The sequence below is a fragment of the Bicyclus anynana genome, chromosome 2 (assembly GCF_947172395.1).
Source record: "Bicyclus anynana chromosome 2, ilBicAnyn1.1, whole genome shotgun sequence".
Taxonomy (NCBI): domain Eukaryota; kingdom Metazoa; phylum Arthropoda; class Insecta; order Lepidoptera; family Nymphalidae; genus Bicyclus; species Bicyclus anynana.
Window position 1 is genome coordinate 10,953,233 of NC_069084.1, and position 20,983 is coordinate 10,974,215.

The 20,983-nt window shown below is 36.7% G+C and overlaps 3 protein-coding genes across 4 annotated transcripts in view; 2 read left to right on the forward strand and 1 right to left on the reverse strand.

The window, feature by feature from the left end:
• Positions 1 to 8,895, reverse strand: part of LOC112043224 (calponin homology domain-containing protein DDB_G0272472) — an 88,010-nt gene extending 79,115 nt beyond the window's left edge. Inside the window, exon 1 of the mRNA XM_024078537.1 lies at positions 8,647 to 8,895. The gene's annotated coding sequence lies outside the window, so the exon portion shown is untranslated. The remainder of the gene's footprint in view (positions 1 to 8,646) is intronic.
• A 5,190-nt stretch (positions 8,896 to 14,085) lies between these two features.
• The window catches only part of LOC112043225 (protein EFR3 homolog cmp44E), a 39,778-nt gene continuing 32,880 nt past the window's right edge, over positions 14,086 to 20,983 (forward strand). The window contains exon 1 of one of the 2 annotated variants that reach the window (XM_024078539.2): positions 14,086 to 14,270. In XM_024078539.2, coding sequence (XP_023934307.1) covers positions 14,186 to 14,270 — 85 coding nt within the window. In that variant the 5' untranslated portion in view covers positions 14,086 to 14,185. Of the gene's footprint in view, positions 14,271 to 14,675; positions 14,859 to 20,983 lie in introns of those variants that run through there. The other variant, XM_024078541.2, reaches the window with a different exon arrangement.
• LOC112043226 (cyclin-L1) lies at positions 14,886 to 16,413 on the forward strand. The gene has a single exon (XM_024078542.2). It carries the CDS (start codon positions 15,138 to 15,140, stop codon positions 16,365 to 16,367), a length of 1,230 nt encoding a protein of 409 aa, XP_023934310.1. The 5' UTR covers positions 14,886 to 15,137; the 3' UTR covers positions 16,368 to 16,413.

Here is a 20,983-nt window from a genome sequence, read left to right on the forward strand (position 1 = left end):
ATTGTTGAAAGAATTTTTAAAATCGGTCCAGTAATTGTCAAGCTTATTCGTAACAAGCAAACAAAGACTCTCTTACCAATGTTATCTCCGCGTTGCAACGACTTGCGGTACGGACGGCTTCAGTGTACTCGTGGCGTTCGAGCCGTCCACATCTCTTGTTGTGTAATTCTTTACGGGTTACTTGGGATAGGCGGGGAGAGTGACTTGAGTGGAAAAGGGGAGTGTTGTTAACAGTCAAAGGCGCCTTTAACCCTACACACAACGGGCACAAGTGCGTGACTTCACTCAAGGTCATTCTCTGCCATTCTAGGGTCTATTTTTTCTTATTTTGGTTACAGTTTGATTTGTTAATTAATTTGTCCTGACAAATGTTGTGAATGTTCACCATTAATTTTCTTATTTACTAAAACCTCTTATAATATTTGTTTAAACTATTCTCGTTTTAAAAACACTCCATTGTAACGTTGCTGGAAACTTAACGCTTGCATTTATTCATTACTATTTTTATATTTTTTTCCTATTTTTTAGTAACATTGCAAAACCCTCAGACTAAATCTATGTCACAGACTTTCGGCCAAGGTAGACGATGTCTTATCACAGACATCATGGCAGCCACGTGACATCACGTACATAATGTGCCATGGCTATGAGTCGACAGCTAAAAACTAGGTAGATATGTCTGTTTAGAAAATATATCGTTTTACTTCACGTACATAAACTATGTTCAAGTACACGGTGCTTGATAGTTCTCGGTTTCTGTTCAAATTAAATTTTCGAATGCGGAGTTTCTTAGGGTAACTCCAAGAACGCATTGTGTGAGTCTGCGGGTCTGCGGTGTGGGTAAAAAATGGGTAAATATTGTAAATGGTGAAATATTATTGCGGTAGGGGAGAGCGGGGAGACCTAATAATGAAGTTGCTAATAATCTTCTTCCTAAGACAATCCACCAAGCACGACCTAATGGGGATGCGTTTTTGCACTCTCTCTAAACATACTGAGCTGTATTATTTTTTACTCGAGCAATCTTTTGTTAATAACTACTAGCGGACGCCCGCGTCTTCGTCCACCCTTTGAGCTTTTTAATCTGGCCCTGTCGCAAAAACTATTCTTAGTGAACTTCTACTAACTATGCCTCCTTGCCCACCTTCAATTTTCTATGATGCAGTTTTAGAGATTTCGGTATGAGTGACCTTACGCTTTTATTGTATTTAGATTGAAAATTTAAATAGGTATTACTTCAAATACAGCCCAGCAGTTGATAGGTATGTACTTATACTAAAATCTTTAAGTATACGTACGTCAAATGAATGGATCGGACTACTTACTAAAGTTAATCCGTTGTCAAATGCCACCCTTCTGTTCTAAGTAGCCACACAACTTTATCATTAGGGGTTAAAATAAGAAAAATCTTGTTTAAAGACACTTTACATTAATTGAATAATACATCTAGTTAAAACTAAGCAAGTAATCTTTCCAAAACTGAAACCTAAGCACGAAGTCTCGTACCTATCTACGATTGCGAAACTCTCAAGCGAATTTAGCATTTAGGGGCAAGCAATTCAGATGATAATGGGGTACATGGTGAAGCAATGTCACGACTAATTGTTTGTATTTGTCAAAGAATAGCAACTTCGTGACGTTTGTACAATACGCATCACTTGTGAAGATTCGCGTTTGTATCTATTGCTTAATAGATGCCACCATTAATTTATTTGGGACCACGTTACGACAATCTTGATAAATTGTAACTCAGTCTCTAGAATTTGCCTAGACTCGCTCCGCACGTCTCTATCAGGAGGGCTATTCTGCTATGATGTTTTGTATAACTCGCAAGTGCGAAATTCGAATTCACCTGTATCTTTTTCTTTCTATAGTATCGTGTTAGACAGAGAGAGATAGAGGTGCATTCGAAACTCGCAGTTGCGAGTTATACATAACACAATTTTATGGTAGTTCCACTTAAAGTTGGAACAATAGAAATTATCTAAACATCTTCTAAAGTCTTTTATAGTTTCTTCATCTAAAGGTCTTAATTGTTTTGTGAGTTAGGACTTTTTTTTCGTCTATATCGTATTTGTGTCAAAAGAGTTTTTCCATTTTGAGGACTGTTTGCCAAATTACAGGTTAGTATGTTTTATAGTGCTAATTTTTGTGCCTAGTTCGGACTACTTTAGCATTTTAGTCGAGTACGAACGATTTTTGAGCGGTAAATCCAAAAATTGTTCGTACTCGACTAAAATACTAAAGTAGTCCGAAAGTAGTCCGATAAAGTATTGTAGGCCTTAGGCATACAAATTAGCACAACCGAACTGGGCATAATTAAGTGCTAATTAATTTCATCATCAATCTATTTTTAAGGGCCTAACGGCCAACAAGATAATCTCGTGAAGAAAAATAATCAAAATTTAACCAATGGCGTCCCAATTGCAAATACCGCAAACTCTTTCATTGCGTTGGTACGAAAGAAATGGAACTAGGATAGCTCGGACGCCATTGGCCGTCTATTTTGTCTTTAGTTCTCTTCACAGATCGCATGTTAAGAAGAATTGGACTCAGACCCGCTATGCAGCTTCAATGCGAGTTGATGGACTAAGTACTAACTTATTTATGAATGTGAATGATATAAATAACTCAGCATAAACCTGTCAAATAGATTGTAGGCTGTAGCACTGTTAATATTCTTTTAAGACTCCAAGTATTACGAATGGTTAATTTATTATCATGTAGCGAACTTTCCGAGAATGGGATTTGTATTGTGAGGAAAATTGATACGAAAAGATATTTTGTGCATTCCGCACAGATAAGTCGGGAATTTTTGAATTATTTTATTCTTTTTCTATCACTAAACTAAAAAAAAAAAATTTTTTAATTTTTGTTTGTCTGTCTGTTTTTTGGGGCTAATCTTTTTCAAGGATTTTAATAGAACTGAAGACAGAGTGGGTTAAGGAGCAAATTATAGGCTATTTTTTATCCCGAAAAAATCCATGCCACCCGCAGGATTTGTGAAAAGGAGAATTTCACATGGACGAAGTCGCGGACGTCCGCTAGTAAATATATAAAAGTGAGCGAATTGTAAGAACTTCTTGATCGGAAGTAAATTTTAATGTAGGTTCATAGCCCGACGAATGCCTCTAACCCATCACTAACCACTGATCTAACGAGATAAAAATGTCATTAAGTATAACAGATTACCTACTTTACATAATATATTTAAATACATTATCTACCTATACGAGTATTTACAGTAATACGGTGTTCAGGGCCACGACATCGTCCTTACGAGGACATTACGCCTTCTTATAACTTAAAAACGTTAATGCAATAAAATGTCTTACGTAACTAATGAAACGTTTACTTAATGTGAATATTTTATTATAGATACAACCTTAGAACGTGATATTTCAAAGTCACCTTCCTTCGCACTCCCACGTGGATTGATTGGCTACGCAGAAGAAAACCGTAAAAGGATGTTTAAATTGTAATAATTATACGTTAAATGTTGATTATTGAAATACTTTTGTTTTGACTAAGTCGTAAAAGTTTATACCCATATACTTTGTAAACCATAACTAAGATGAGGCCTGGTAGAATACCTGCAAATTACCACCGAGACACCGAAAGGTATCTTGTGTCTACGACCATTTTTTTTTTAATAACTTTGCTTTAAAGCTCTGATTTCCAAGTCCTTTTGAGGCTTTATGAGTATCTACGTCTAGTATTACAGCAGAGTATCGAGTGTATATACCTAGTATACTTTTGAATAATTATCAACAAAATAATTAGAGTGAACAAAGAAAAAAGCAGAACTTAAAAACTTTTAAAAATTTAACAAATAGGCAGATAAAATTATTTGGTTTTTAGTCCAAGGATTAAGTTATTTTCTGTCTCTGTATCTATCTGTGTGCTCCGGAACTAGGAACCTACTCAACGGATTTTCATGCGGTTATCACAGGTTACGATGCGATTTTCATCCATCAAGAAGCCTAGAATAACAAAAAATCTGAATTTTACGCGGACAGATTCTCAGGTGATCAATACACTTTAAACTTTTCACACAAAAAAAATATATAAGTACGGTCGAATTGAGAAACCTCCTTTTTTTGAAGTCGGTTAAAAAATACAGCAAAACGATTATTTTGAGCGTGTTAAAATAAAGCAACAAACACAGAAACATGTAAAAAAATATTGTTACACTAATAAAGATAAATACGCATTCTACTTGTTTTTTTGTTCTGTGGTGACAAATACCTATCTACTTATCTAGGTGAACCATGCCTCCATTAAGAGACAAATCCAAAACGGTCTGTTCCATGCAATTACCGACGAATGTAGAGCAGAGCTTTCGACATACGACCTTCGATCGCAGGTGGACTTGTCCGTCTGTGAAATGCACGAGAGCGACACACTTAAGCTTTGAAATTAAAACTAGACTCAGGTATTTCACTTTATGCTGAGTAAAACATCTTCAAACTTTTTGTCATGTCGTATAGGTCGGAAAATTCGGCTTAGAAATGCAAACTGAGCAACAAAAAATGTCGAGTCAAAATTTTCGTATCTCAATACCGAGTTATTATAAAAACAACTGAATTCAACCCTTTTTTCAAGATAAGGGCAAATGTACCTAGGAAATCTTGGACAAGAATTCTAGACCCCAAGTCATATCCAAAATTCAGTTTTCTTGGTTTATTTACATTTCCTAAAGCTATATACCAACTGGACCAAAATATGTTGTCAATTCAGTAAAGTGTCTCAAACGGTATAGGAAAAACATTGTGAGGAAACCTGGATACCAGAGAACTTTTCAAATCCTCTGCGGGTGTGAAGTCTGGTAATGAAGTCTGGTAACCCCTCACATTCTGAGAGGAGACTCGAACTCGGCAGTGAACCGATTAAGGGTTGATAATGATGATGATGATAATGATGATGACGGTATTATAACTTTTAGCTTTAAGTAAGGTTAATTTAAATACTATGACGATCGAGTGTCGACTGTTGTCCATTTAACAGTTGACTCCAAGACAATGAAGTAAACCTTATTTTAATATACTGATGATTTATTCCGCTATAGATCACCGTGGCGTTACACCAAAACAGTGTAAACAAAAAACTCGCAAGCAATCATTTGACCGTATTTGAAGATGCTCATACATTTTTTGCAGAGGTGCGAAGCGCGGGCGGCGCGTAGGTTGGCAGCAGTCAACAGTGGCATGACGTCATCGCTGGATGCTGTATTTAGGGTGCCTTTCCACCAGACATATGCTATGCAGTTAAGCTGCTAAGATGTGAAATCTACTCTACCAAAATATGTGACCATTTCCACCAATACCACCCAATACTAAGCTATGTAGTCGTGCGAGGAAGATGCGCTATGAAGATGCGGGCATACTGTAGGTACTCTGCTCTGCACATAGCTACACACTAACGACACCCATAGCAGACATCCATAGCACGCATCCTTCTATATAAAAAAACATATACTTACTATATAACTTAGTTGAATCGGTTTCCACCAGTACTAAACTATGTGCACCATTTAATATGATTGGTGGATATCAAACGCATCAGCACATCCCTGGTGGAAAAGCACCCTTACTCGTGTATACGATTACTTATGCCGATATTATATCTATGCCGCGTGGGTCTAGTGGTTAGCTTATTTGGCTTCGTTCCACGTTCACACACACATCACACGTTCCTGTCTCAACACTGAAAGATGAAGGGTTCGATTCCCGACCGCTGGACTATTGTTGTACCCACTCTAACACAATCTTTTCCGACTAGGTAATTGGAAAGGAAAAGGATTATTGGTCATATTAAATTTTTACGATAACGTTTACGTTGAGTTATGTCGGTGACTTTGGTACTTCTGCAGCCAGACCAAGTAGTAATTTCTAGTAGTAAGTTTTTTTTTCTGATTGTGTAAGTGCCGTAGGAATCTCAGCGGCGTCACCGGGGGGTTTGGGCGAACGCAGAAGCATCGCCTGATGGGGCCCGAAGGATATCTAGTAGTAAGTAAGTTCTAGTTTTAGAAGCGTTAGCGATTGTAGGTAGAGAATCGACGTGCCACTGGGCTAGGGGGCCAGATCTCCTCATTTCTGATTCCGATGAGGATGTGTATTAGCAAGCTAAAATACAATATAATTACACGTACTTATCTTGTAACGTGTTAATAAAAATCATACGACCCTCAAACGGTATAACAGAGGCCGACTTTAATAGTTCTCTTCTATTCTGCGAAATTCACTGATACAATTCTACGCAATCTATAGGTAAAATTGAGTTACTCGGACGTTATGTAAGAGACCGACATTCTTGTGTATTGAAACGTTTTTGCTAACAAAAAACCCTATTAAGTGTGGCAGTTTGTTAAAAAAAGCTATCTGTGGTATGTTCACAAAAAAGAATATAAGAATGATTTAGACTTTCCGCGTTTTCGTTTTGGGATTAAACTTTATCAAATGATGAAAGGAGCTTTTTGAATGCACGGTTTCTTACTGATCGATTGCGAACGTCGTAATTTGTATCAAATTATCGAACTATACTTATAATTTATTTAAAAAAGAGCATATTTAATCGATGTGATTATTTACACGTAAACCGTACGAGGTTTAGTTTAATTCGTACGGCTAGTCGTACGAAATACAATAGGTTAAAGTACCTATAATAAGTCGGTAATATTATAAATAGGTACCTCGTAAATACGAAAGTTTGAATATTTCACGTCACGTGAATCACGTTAAAATTGCTGACTGGAGTAGAATGAGAATTGGCACAAATATAGATTAAAACTTGGAACCGATACCGATAGAACCGTGACAGCCCAGTGGATATGACGTCTGCCTCCGATTCCGGAGGGGTGTGGGTTCGAATCCGGCCCGGTGCATGCACCTACAACTTTTCAGTTGTTGTGTATTTTAAGAAATTAAATATCAAGTGTCTCAAACGGTCGCGGTGAAGGAAAACATCGTGAGGAAACCTGTATACCAGAGAATTTTCTTAATTCTCTGCGTGTGTGAAGTCTGCCAATCCGCATTGGGCCAGCGTGGTGGATTATTGACCTAACCCTCTCATTCTGAGAGAAGATTCGAGCTCAGCAGTGAGCCGAATATGGGTTGATAATGATGATACGTATAACCGGTTATTCCCATAGGAACTACGCGAGATAAACTTCAATCCAAAATAATTGTTGATAACTTTGTCAAGTTAAGTTATACTTTAATGGATACCTATGCTAAATAAGGTTTCCATCATTTTTACGGAACCCTTAAAAGTTAAGTTAAAGAATAAGATTTCCATCATTTTTATGGAACCCTTAAAAACTTCATAAATGACAGTGGGTAACTGCCTCGTCCATGGTCAGCTGTGGCATCGGGTCACGGTATAGAGAATTTGATGGTGTCATATCTACGTGTCTCGGAGAGCACGTGATGCTGTCGGCCCCAGTTATTATGATTTTAGCTTGGCAAGTACGTTTGTAACACTCCCGATGGACCGCGCGGGCCGGGAGGGCGTAGCAATGCCACCGCGGGCCCGATTTCACACCCGCGCAGTCCTTCCCGCCCCGTCGCCCGCATGTCATGGGATTGTCATCAACGAACTTGCCAAGCTATAACATTTGATATTGAGCGAAAAAGTTGACTCTGACTCTGGGCTCGCCCACCCACAGTAGAGTAGCGTGGTTGGTCTAAGCTCCAACCCCCTCTCCTATAAGAAGGGAGGCCTAGCCCAGTAGTGGGCCTATAATAATGAGCTACCAGCAGATATTACGGATATGTCCTATAGACAGGGTGGTAACAAGTTGCAAAATTGCTAAATGCTACATGTTCCTATGAGTCCGTCAGACCAAATTTTACTTAGAAAGTAACTAGGTACTAGGTAGGTACCTACCGAAGTACTTATGGCCTCATAAATCCTTCTCGATCAATGGTATGCTAATTAATTTAATTAATAATCATGTTAGTAAGTAGGTTTATCTATTGATCCATTGATACTTATCCGTGATCGAAGTCTAACAAGATTAGTACCGCCATAAGTACTTACATATAGTTCATGACTTCATGCAATGTGTTCTAATTATTGAAAAGAACGGATTGAACTTTATTTGAAACCGTGTGACGTCAAGAGCAAAGCAAATGAAGCAGAAACCTACCAGAGATAACTTTCAAATGGTACGGAAAGGTTAGAGCCGACCACGGCGTAAGTTCTATGAGAAGGCACTCAGGCTTGGATTGTGTAATTTTTAATATCTATACAATATTATATTCTACAACGTCCACGAGTAACTGTTATTATTAAAGACTTTATTGAGGGCTGAATCTAGGACCTATCGTTTCTGAACGCCCAATAAGTTCGTGTAGCTGTGATCTATAAATATAAAATGATTTAAGTAGAGAAGGTAATCTTGTAATATAATGTTACCTACAATAAACATTATAAACTGAAGTAAATCCTGCTTAATTAGGATGAAAATGATGATAAGTACTTAAGTACTTACGTACCTTGGTTGTACATAAGTGTAGAAAAATTTCTGAATAAATAAAAAAATATTTCGGTAAACATCATTATTGTCAGTCTACAGTACTGAAATATTTTTTGTCAGCTTACTGATCAACAGGAAAAAAAAAATCCAAAAAAAATCACACTCACCGAAAAAACCGTATCCGGCAAAGGCGAAAACAAACACTCACAAACCACAAGCAATCGCCGAAAGTGGTCTAAAACGCAGTACTGGAAACAAATAGTTAAGAGTATTTCTTGTAACACTTGTTATAACACTGAAACACTATATAGACATCAAAGTTAAACACAACACATTTGGCGCGCAGTAAGTTACAAGATGGTGACCGATCAACCAGCGACCGTTCTCCTCAATCCCTCGAGGTCGACTGAATAAGTTAAAATTGGCGACGGCGAGTGAGAGAATATTACGTAGTCGAAGCCTTTGCGAATTCTGAAGGAGGCCGTGGTAGCAAGGAAAACAGCTTATTTTGGAATCCTTATTACATTTTTGTGAAAGTTTCAAGTATATTGGCTACCGACTCCGTACAGGCATAGCGAACTATTTAATCGTAGAGTCTGACGATTGACTTAGCGTATCACCTTCGAAGCCTCCTAACTAGTTTAGTTTAGAATATAGATCGTACCTACTTAGATACAAATGCGCTCGTGGTAATTATAGAATCCTAAATTGACTGATCTGTCAATCGATGTAGCCGATTATTATTTATCTCGAGATTTTTTAGTGGACTGATTGAATGAAATTGGATCATAGACCATTGACCCTCAGTAAATAATTATGTTCCTTGATCGAAACCCCGTCATGTTTTCTGTGACCCCGTGAACATTGGCATCCTTATGAGGTAGGTGACATAGGTATAGCCGAAGTGAAAAGTTTCGCATCGACATTTCTAACTTGAAAATTTTAAATGCCCTTCTGGACTCAGTGTCTCCTGACACGTTAGAATCGTTGACATGATTGCCCGTGGTTAGAAGATATGAACAACCAAAAGCATTTATATAAATTGGATATTGACTGACGGCTTGGCATGTCGTCCAACGAAACCTACCTCAGAATTTCTTGAAATAGAAAAGAACCTTTTTACCTGAGTTACGGCAAAGCCAAAAGGAAGGTCAACAATTTTGACAGTCTATTTATGTTATTATACATAAATAGACTGTCAAAATTATTACCCTTCCTTTCTATTTTCAAGAAAATTCGTTTACTATCCATCCCTTTCACCGCCCAACATTCTGATCCATACAGCACGACAGGTCTTACAACCGTTTTGTATATTTTACCCTTAAGTCTAAGAGGCATTCGCGGGTCACATAGTACACCTGAGACCTGTCACCATTTCATCCATCCCGCATTCATTCTACTTTTTACGTCTCGGTCAACATTGCCATCGTTTTTAAAAAGCGACCCGAGGTACCGAAAATCGGAGCAAGCTGGTAGGGTTACACCATTTAAGGCAATTTTGGAAGATTGAGATGTACCGCCAAAGTCCAAGAATAAATATTCAGTTTTCGTTTGACTGATTCGTAGACCAACACCTTCCAATTTCTCCTGCCATTTTCCCAGTCTGCTCTGTACCTCAGATGCGTTTTCTCCGACAAGCACAATATCATCGGCGAACAGCATACACCAAGGTGCTTCTTCCTGTATGTCTGATGTCAGAACATCCATTACTAGGAGAAACAAATAGGGGCTTAAAGCCGACCCTTGGTGTAAGCCCACCTCCACTTGAAACTTATCAGTAACACCAGCTTCTGACCGAATGCTCGTGCATGCATTTCTTTCACTATTCTAACATACTTCCCAGGTATTTTCTTCAATTGATACTGATAACTACCTAAAAACAAAAGATGCTTCTATTATCGATGATTTTTCAAAAAAAAGACGTTTAATTTTAAGAAAGTTAAATTTTTTTAAACAATGCAATGCAAGTCCACGACTCGCTGCAGGCACATTTGTTCAGGCATGGCGTTTGTCATGTAGCAAATACTAGTATAACAATTGACCGAATTATCTTTCATCTCGGACAATTTTAATAAGCCCTAGGCCTGCGGTTGGTATTCATTTAAGTCACGAAACGCTTATAGAATTTAACAATGAAGGTATTGCACTTTACCTATGAGCTCATGTTGTAAAATGCAACTCAGATAAAATGATTACCTAATGTAGCAATGTAACATATAGGTAATCTATTATCACACTAATAATAAAAAGGCGAAAGTTTGTGTGTTTGTGTTCCTCCTTTACACTGCTGCTACTGAAGCGATTTGGCTAAAAAATTTGGAACGGAAATAGGTTTTATTCTGGATTAACGCTACTTTCGTCCGGGAAAAATTTATGGTTCCCGCGGGATTTGTGAAAAACTGAAGTCCACCTGGACGAAGTCGCGGGCGTCCGCTATTTATAATATAAAGTTCGTGTGAAATTTTGTTTTTTTCCCAATTTTGTCTTTTTCAAATCCCACGGAAACTATAGTTTTTTCAGGGATAAAAAGTAGCCTATGTTCGGCTCTAACGTCCATTTTATCGATCCTGCGAGAGCCAGACACAATCTCATTTTAGAAAAATATCAGTTTGAAGGCGGTGCCAATCCAGTGTCATGTTTTAATTAAAGCCGTTTCTGAAAGAACCACAGAAATTTTGTAATTTAAACGGCTTGAATTAAAACATCACTGGCTTGGCACCGCCTTAAAACTGATCAGAAGGTAGGACATAGGTAAGAAGTTATTTCTTGCTTTTTAGTTTAGGTTAATTTTTGAATTGGAAGTGGGTTGAATTTTTTTTATTAAAATTTTTATTTTTTTATTTTTAGTGTTAGCATACCCACTGCGTGTGTAAAGTCACAACCTATCTAAGTGGAAAGTTCTTATCAATACAAAATTATCAAGTCCAAACACAAGGTAGCTACTGTGAGCCGTCGAGGAGTTCTCTTCACTGTGCTTCGTCTTCATCACCAGACCCTTAATACAGTCGCAATCCATCTAGGTGGAAAGTTCTCATCAATACAAATTAATCAAGTCCAAACACAGGGTAGCTACTGTGAACCGTCGAGGAGTTCTCTTCACTGTCCCTCGTCTTCATCATCAGACCCTTAATACAGTAACAATCCATCTAGGTGGTAAGTTCTCATCAATACAAATGTATCAAGTCGAAACACAAGGTAGCTACTGTGAACCGTCGAGGAGTTCTCTTCACTGTCCCTCGTCTTCATCACCAGACCCTTAATACAGTCACAACCCATATAGGTGGAAAGTACTCATGAATACAAATTAATCAAGCCCAAACAAAAGGTGACTGCTGTAAATCCTTGACGAGTTCCATCGTCTGTGTTTCGGCTCCATCATCAGACCAACTCCAAACCTTCATAAAGTTGTAGTGGTTTAAAATACCTTATGGAAACACTAACAAACGTACTAGCCGTCTCTACAACTTTCGAAAGTTCCCCTCAATTTCTCCAGGATGCCATCACCAGATCCTGACATGAAAAAAATGGGACCACCCTGGAAGTAAACCATACAAAACAAAAAAAGAATTTTCAAAATCGGCCCATAATTGACGGAATTATCGCTGGACATACATAAAAAAAAAAAAAAAAAAAACATACATACAGCCGAACGTAGAACCTCCTCCTTTTTGGAAGTCGGTTAAAAATGGCGTTACATTTCAGATCGTTGTAGCCATAAAGACACGTTATTAACCGACTTCTTTGTGAGTTGTTATATATTATATTTTATTCCCGTATTCTGACGGAAACGGGAACTATGCGGGTGAAACCACGGGGTGTCGGCTAGTCATAGATAAGTATAACAGTGGGTACCTAGCTAAATATAGAGTTTGGTTTTGAAAGGTAGAAGGTTTCAAGGCTTTTTCTCCAAGGATACAAGTTTATAACCTAATTTTTTGATAATTTTTATATCATGACAAGTTATGTCCAAAAAAAAAATTTCTTCTACATCCGCATGGGGCCCATCGACTTCCCTCCATGACTCCTATTCTACCTTCAGACGATACCTGACACTAATTGGTAAGAGCATATGAACAAAAATTCGTACGCCTGGAATTTGGAATGCTTCAGATATTTTTTGCTACAGCTATTTTAATACCTACCTTTGTAAATGCGAAAGGTCATTCATCAAAAAAACTCGAAAATCGCTTAACGTGATACAAAGATGAAATTTGGCAGAGACGTAGGTCTAGTAATAGTAAGTAAAGGTCTGCTGGTCTAAGGGCGGACCAAGTCGCGGGCGTCCGTCAGTTATGTTATAATGATATAGTAAAACATACATACAGCCGAACGTAGAACCTCCTCCTTTTTGGAAAAGGTTTTGGTTAAAAAATTACATGCAGATCGGTCTAGTGTAACAAGATTCTTTATTTAAATAAGTCTCTTTTAGCGCCATCTATCTACTAATAGAAATTAGAATTTATGAAAGTATTAACGAATAGCGGCATCTACAAAACTCATCAGCTTATCTTTGCTGTCGCTATTGTCGTAGTAAATGAAATTAATGAAATACATTTTGTACCCAGTTCGGAAATACCATAGATTTACGAGTCGGTACAAGTACCAGTATTTTACTTGTCAATTATTGTTGCCTGTATACAATGTATTCATTGATCTTCAAACCATAGAATATTTTTTAATTTTTGATCCAACCAAAAATGTTTCCAGATACAGATGTCAGATATCTCTTTGAGCGCCATCTATCACCTAATACTTTTTTAAAACATTAACGATTAGCGACATCTAAAAAAAGACATCACAACTTAGCTCAATTTTGCTGTCGCTAGATGCCACTAGTACAAAGTAAATGAAAATTTTCAGCAAGATTGGAAAATTGTATGAAAATTACTTACGTATAGTACTTTTGTTGCTAAACGATGTTTAAAAATGTTACATCGATGTTCAAACCATAGAATATTTAATTACTTTGAACCATGCTGTATTGACATTTTCGCTGCATCCATTACATGCCAATTGCCATGCCATGATAGAAGACCTTAGATACTCGTAGAAGGTTTTTTCTACACATTACAGAACTACCATTCAGATGCAAATTAATTTCTTGTTTCCTACATTATATTAATATAGTTTTTATTGTTCTAAATAAATATTCATTAACTAACGTAGGTAATTCTCCTTAATTGCATCTAACTTTACATTTTTCTGCGCAGGTCGACATTCAGTGCTCCGTTTGCGTCTTACAACCATACGTAAACAGCAAAGCCATACGTAGTGTACGTATAATATAATATAGTACGTACGTCTGTACGTACCATAGCTAAATATAAAGTTAGTATAGACATTGGACTTAGCGACAGACGTATTTTCGACAAAAATGTGACATTTTGCAGTTTGGCCTAATTTCGTGCCTATTTTATTTATAGATAACGACGTCTCATAAATAAGAAGATAAAAGATTAAGAGATATTGGTTTGATAAGCAAAGTAAACACAAATGTGACTCTTTGTAAAATAAATAACCTATTTTTGTAATATAGAAGTTGTGTTGTGATGATTTATATTTTAGAATCATATTTTTCTCCTGTTGATTGTTCTTAAGAAAATTTATTTCGATAACAAATTATCTAATGTTTAATTCATGAAAATTTAGTTAATTCAAAAGATTGTAGGCATTTTGTGAATAAATAAATACCTAGATATAAAAAAAATGTCTTTTGTGAAGTGTTGTTTTGAATCCAGTGAAGGACACGATTTTTTGGATTCATTTGTCCAAAAGTGTACGGATCCAGGATGTAAGTATCTGGAACATTAAATTAATAATTGAGACGAATAATCAATAAGTGTAGGTGGTTAAATGTTGTAAGATTAGATAACTCTACCACAATTTACTCTTTGATCTTTCTCTAATTTGATTGTGTGAACTGTGATTAGAGTTCTACTGTATATTGCTAACAATGCTAATTAAATCAAGACCGATTTAAATTTGGAACACCATTATTGATTACATTTTGTTTGGCGCCACCGATTCGTACAAGTACCGAGTATAACTTGATTTCCGGCTACGTTCTAAAATTGAAGTGTATAAAGTAGTTAATTGATTGTATTGTAAGGAAGTAAAATAAAAAAGCCAATAAAGTTATTATACATGTTTAAAATATGTAAATAGGTAAGAATTATTTTATAAAATTAAAGATGTAAATAGTTGTGAAGAGTGAAGAGACTGAAAACCCTTGCGTTTAGGACCGCCATTCGACACTATTTACCTATCTAAAAAAAAAGGTCTGTAGTGACTCAGACGAAACTACACCTGTAATATATGAAATAAGGTGTTTACGTGATTTAGATTCTAATAGAACTCGAGTTTTCAGTTATGGCACAGGGTGAGTTAAATTATTATTCTATTAGAGATACTCAATTCCCATTTAGTCCCAATAAATTGTTGACATCTGTTTCCGTGACGCCATCTTGGTTTTTGTCATTGAATTTTGTAGATGTGTTTATCTGTCACCGTATTTTAGGAAGACGATAATTTTGTAGAAATTTAAACTAAATCCCAAGCAACAAGTGATTTGAAATGGAAAATAATTCGTAATACTAGTGAAAATACCCAAAGTGTGCGATTTTTTACTTGAATTGATACATAACCAAGTTTGGACGCAATGTCTACGACAACTGTTCAAAATCAAACCAAATCCAGTACTGTGACGCCACCCAAGCTTCAAAAGACCTATGGAAAGATAGTGTTAACGTTACACAATTGCTTACTGCCAGACTCTTCGTTCAAAGAGACCCCATCTCAATCTGATGGCTTAGACATTGAGACTGAGACGGACCTTCGCATATTAGGATGTGAAATGATTCAAATCGCTGGAATGCTGCTGAAACTTCCGCAAGTCGCTATGGCAACCGGACAGATGTACTTACAAAGGTTTTATTATTCTAAATCATTTGTGAGATACCCAATGGAAACCACTGCTATGGGTAGCATTTATTTGGCGTCGAAAGTAGAGGAGAAGCCTTGCAGAATACGTGACGTCATAAATGTATTCCACCACATCAAGCAAGTGAGATCACAGAAAACGATATCTGCACTGGTTGTAGATCAAAATTATATAGAACTAAAAAATCAAGTAATTAAAGCAGAACGTCGGATTCTGAAGGAGTTAGGGTTTTGTGTGCATGTGAAGCACCCACACAAGCTCATTGTAGTGTATCTGCAGCTACTGCAATATGAAAAACACAAGCAGCTCATGCAAATGGCATGGAACTATATGAATGATGCCCTACGCGCTGATGTTTTCATGAGATTCCCTCCCGAAACAATTGCTTGTGCATGCATTTATCTCTCAGCCCGAAAAATTAGCTTACCTCTTCCAAATAACCCACACTGGTTCCTATTGTTTGGAGTACCCGAGAAAGATGTTAGGAAGGTGAGCATAAGAATTTTGAAACTATACAATAGAGTGAAAGTGAATCCTGAAGAATTGGAAATCAGGGTTGAACTATTGAGAAAGGTTTATCAAGCGAACAAACAAATTCAAGCTCAGAAGGAGAGGGAAGCTAAAATTGAAGAGAAGAAGTCTGATTCTCCTACTGCTTCTACATCTAAAGACTCAAAACGTGATTCTAAGAAAGAGAAGTCACCAAAAACCCCTCCACTGTCTTCTAAATACCATAGTAGCCATAAGAAACGAGAGAGGAGATCTCGTTCACCATATGATAGAAAGCGAGAATATTCTAGTAAAAGACACAAGTCTCGATCTCGTGATAGGGAGGATCGGTCACGAGAGAGACGTTCAGATGATAAGCGCAACCGCCTCTCATCAAGGAAATATGATGACTATGAACGTTCTAAACCAAGGGACCGAGATGATAAACGTAAACATTAAGTTAAAAATGACATAATAGATTTTTGTAATAAACTTTTGAAATTTATGTAGTTGTTTTCTTTTATGAAACAATACAATGACCACATCTGATTTGCAACAAATACAATATAATAAGCCCTTTATTCAGTGATAAGAAAAAAAACGGGACCACCCTGGAATCAAACCCTTCAAAACAAAAGAAGAATTTTCAAAATGGGGCCCTAAATGACTGAATTATCGCTGGACATATGTAAAAAAAAACATTCATACAGTCAAACGTAGAACCTCCTCCGTTTTGGAAGTTGGTAAAAATAGGAAATGACATCTATATTAATATTATAAAGCTGCAGAGTTTGTTTGTTTGAGTGTGCTAATCTCAGGAACTACTGGTCCGATTTGAAAAATTCTTTCAGTGTTAGATAGCCCATTTATGGATGAAGGCTATAGGCTATATATTATCCCCGTATTCCTACGGTAACGGGAACCACGCGGGTAGCTGGTTTTTTACATATGCATTTTGTTTGAATTTTAGGTTTTGGTAAAGAATAACTCATAACTCAGTGTGCCTTCCAGTACAGGCCTCCTCCAGCGACTTTTCTGCTCTCTGTCTATTGTGACCCTCCTCCAGTTTGGTCCTGCTGTGAGCTTTACTCCTATGTCACCCTCCAATGCATGATTAGCAACAAATTAAAATTTTAACCACCTCAATCATAATGCTGTTATGTAGTGAGAGGTCCTAGGTTCAATTTCTATTTAGAATTTCTTAAAAATAAAAAATCTTTTATTTCAAGTAGGCTTAGCTTACAAACACTTTAGAAACGTCAAGTTTGACTATTTGTTAATCTCTACCACTACAGGCAAGTCCTGTTGAGAAGATCCCACAAGAAAATCAACAGTTGTTCCTTGAAAAAGATCATCATTATCAACCCATATTTATAATAAATTAGTTAATATTGACCTTATTTACCCTTATTTATAGTTAATGTTTTGACGGCGTCCGTGGCGCAGTGATATGCGCGGTGGATGTACAAAAACGGAGTCTTAGGTTCGATCCCCAGCTGGGCAGATTGGTAATTTTTTTTCTTAATTGGTCCAGTTCTGGCTGGTTGATGAGAGGCTTCGGCCGTGGCTAGTGACGATCTGGTACGATGTGTAGAAACCGAAAGGAGTGTGGATTTTCATCCTCCTTCTAACAAGTTAGCCCGCTTCCATCTTAGATTGCATCATCATCAGGTGAGATTGTAGTCTAGGGCTAAGTTGTAAAGAATAAAAAAAGTATGTGTCATAAAAATCAATATATTCAAACCTAGTCATCATCCCCACTATAATCCCCAGCTGGGATATGTTTTCGTGTTCAGAGCGGTCTTGAAGTTAGTTGTAAACCTACTATAGATAAGTTTAATATTCTCTGATGACCTTTCCAATTAAGTTAAGGTTAGGTTGTGTTAGAAGTAGGTACAACAACAGTCATACGGACGGACCTTCAAATCGAATGTAAACTGATACCCGAGATTTTAACTCATCAATATTTAAAAAAAAACCGGACAAGTGAAAGTCGGACTCCGACCGAGGATTCCGTACAAATTTGTATTTTAGTTTGGCATTCATAGGCTTTCTCCATTTTATTATCATTCATCACCCCTTTATAGGAGAGGAGATTTGGAGCTTAGACCTACCACCCGGCTCCAATATGGGTTGGCGAGCTAATACGGTCGCACAGTGCAGCAATTATAATCCAGCTGGGATATGTCGTTTCGTGTCCAGAATTTATCAGAATTTTAACTTATCAATATTTAAAAAAAAACCGAACAAGTGAGAGACGGAGAGTCCCCCGCCGAGGATTCCGTACAAATTTGTATGTACCTACATGATTACCATGCTTGTTTCTCGGATACCTAAAATATAAGGGTTTTATTTTGTAACTTTGGAACCCTCCCATTCCATTACGTTACGATCAAATCGTTAGATTTTCGAAATGCACAACTTTTAGCTATCAAGTAGGTAATCTCTGACGTGCTAGATGAGTATTTTTGACTTTACTCTATTTTTTTGGTTGCCTAAATGTACCCACCAATATTTAGAGCTCATACTTGGTGGTACTCAACAACGTGCAAGGTATAGTCTCTTATGATCAACTGCCGCGCTCGAGTAGCTGCATAAATCCCCTCTTGGGCTCCCCTACTATTACTTGTATCCACTCTATTAGTACAAACAATATTGAAGTGGAAGCAAAAGACTAAAATAAACAAACACGTTTTGCCCAAAATAAACAGCTTTTCCTGCGTTCGATATTTGAATTTTCAGCCGCCTACAGTTTAAATATAACATTTACCTTCAGTCGTTTCGCTCAGCTCAGTGTTTTCAGCTGGCCCTTGATGGTCGGTCGACTCGCGACTCTAGCGTAGTGTGATGCGCGATCCTTGATTGTAATTAGTATTGTGTTATCATTCTCGGCATTGTTGTTCAGTTTGACCTATTACTTATTAGTCACATTTTGGAACAGTGAGAACATATTTAGAATTTTATTACTATTGGTTTCTATTATTGGGCCTTCATAAATGAGGTCTTAGTTACGACTTGCATTAAAAAAATAAATAAAAACTTATGATTAAGATTCGGTATTAGAATTGATAGGTATCGAGATTTTTGCAATATAAGTTTATTGTTTAATTTTCTTCTCTGAAGTAGAAATTAGGTAATTAATATCGAATACTTAGTTCTATAAGGGCTCTTCTCGGTGATGAATTATTGACGAGTCTGTTTTGCTGACGCTCCCTCAGTTTCACACAGAAACTTTACGTCTTACCTTGTAAATATGTATTCTGTGGTCTTGCTACTTTTTTATACCATTTGACATTTGACCACGATCACAGTACATACTTGTATGTACCACCATCTCATCTGATGGTATGTGTAGATGTGGTCTAAGTGGAACGCGCTCGCTTAAAAGATGCCCATTACAACTACAATCAAAGCCAAAGCGTCTTCCGAAAATAGAATAACTAATAACTTTACCTAACTATACGAGTACCTGTACCTACTCGTATAGTGTAGGTACTATTTACATATCCTACTAATATTATAAACGCAAAAGTTTGTATGTATGTTTGGATGTTTGTTACTCTTTGACGCCGCAACTACTGAACCGATTTGGCTGAAATTTGGAATAGAAATAGATTTTACTCTGGATTAACACATAGACATAATCCCGAAAAATACTTTGGTTTCTCGAGATTTACGAAAACCTTATGATTTTTATGGTATGAGTGTTTGTTACTCTTTCACACCTCGGCTACTGAACCGAATCGCCTAAAATTTGAAGTAGAGATAGATTATAATCTGGATTAACACATAGGCTACTTTTTAGTCTGAAAAAGTCCATGGATCCCGAGGGATTTGTAAAAAGGTAAATTCCACGCGGACGAAGTCGCGGGCGTCCGCTAGTAGCTTCAAATTCGTAAAAAATAATCTTCAGATAGTCTCATTTCCCCCAAAAACTTCTTCAGATACCTTAATATTCTTGAAAAGACGAATCAATATTGTACCGGATAATCCTCTTGAATATTTAAGGAGATTCCTTTCATGGGTAGATAGCTAATGAATATTGGATACAATCGGCTCTGCAATCGGCCTACTTAATAACTTAGGGTTAAGGGTCTAATTCTATCTTATACATTGAAAATGAACTTTAGGCTGTATGACAATAGTTTTGTATTTTAAATAAGTAAGTACATGATTATTTACTTTTAACAATTATTAACTTTTTAATTTATTTTCCCAGCGCCCGTTTAAGGTTATTTATTTTTCTCTTAGTTTATAGGTATTATTCCACTTGGCTGAAGTTATTTTTGAATAGTAATTGAACCTACTGGGCAAATAATTAGAATTACATACATACTTATTTTAAAAGAAAATTTTTTGATCAAAATCAGGAAAAATTGTCAGGAAATATTTTTAAAAATATAAAGCCAACCCAACTTATCTAGTTAAGTATTACAAAATACCTAAAAATATATGTTATGTTTATGAAAGGCTAGACTGGTGTACAAGTATGTACCTACTACCTTCTTACTCACTACCTACTTACACACTTGCGTACCTACTTTACTCAATGCACGGTTAATATAATAGATTTACGCCGTTGTCATCGATAACCTATTTTCAAAACGGGGCTGCTCCGTAAATGTCAGGCTATTATAAGCCCCTAATCTACTGTGCCCTAGGTGATCAATGGCACAATTTGTAAAGAGGAGAGTATGTTGTTCAATTGTTTCACTTCAAATTTAAATAGCGGCCAACTTTGTGACTTGATATTTTTTAAAAAGAATATTTGCCATATTTTTCTTTTTAGGAGTTTCCTTTAATTCAAAAATTCAAATGAAATTAGGATAGAAATTATTCGCACGAAGCGTTTCGCATCGACGTTTCTAATAAGAACATCTAATTTGAGGAATGCTCTTCCTTTCGGCTTTTGTATTTCCTTCTACCTATGATTAGTGCATAGGCGTACCAGAGCGAATAGGCATATTCTAGGCAACTGCACTTCAGTCTCCAACTTAGAAAAAAGAATGATAATAAGAATAACCTAGATAGGTACACTTATTTAAATAAACGAGTAAAAAAAAATTCATTCCCAC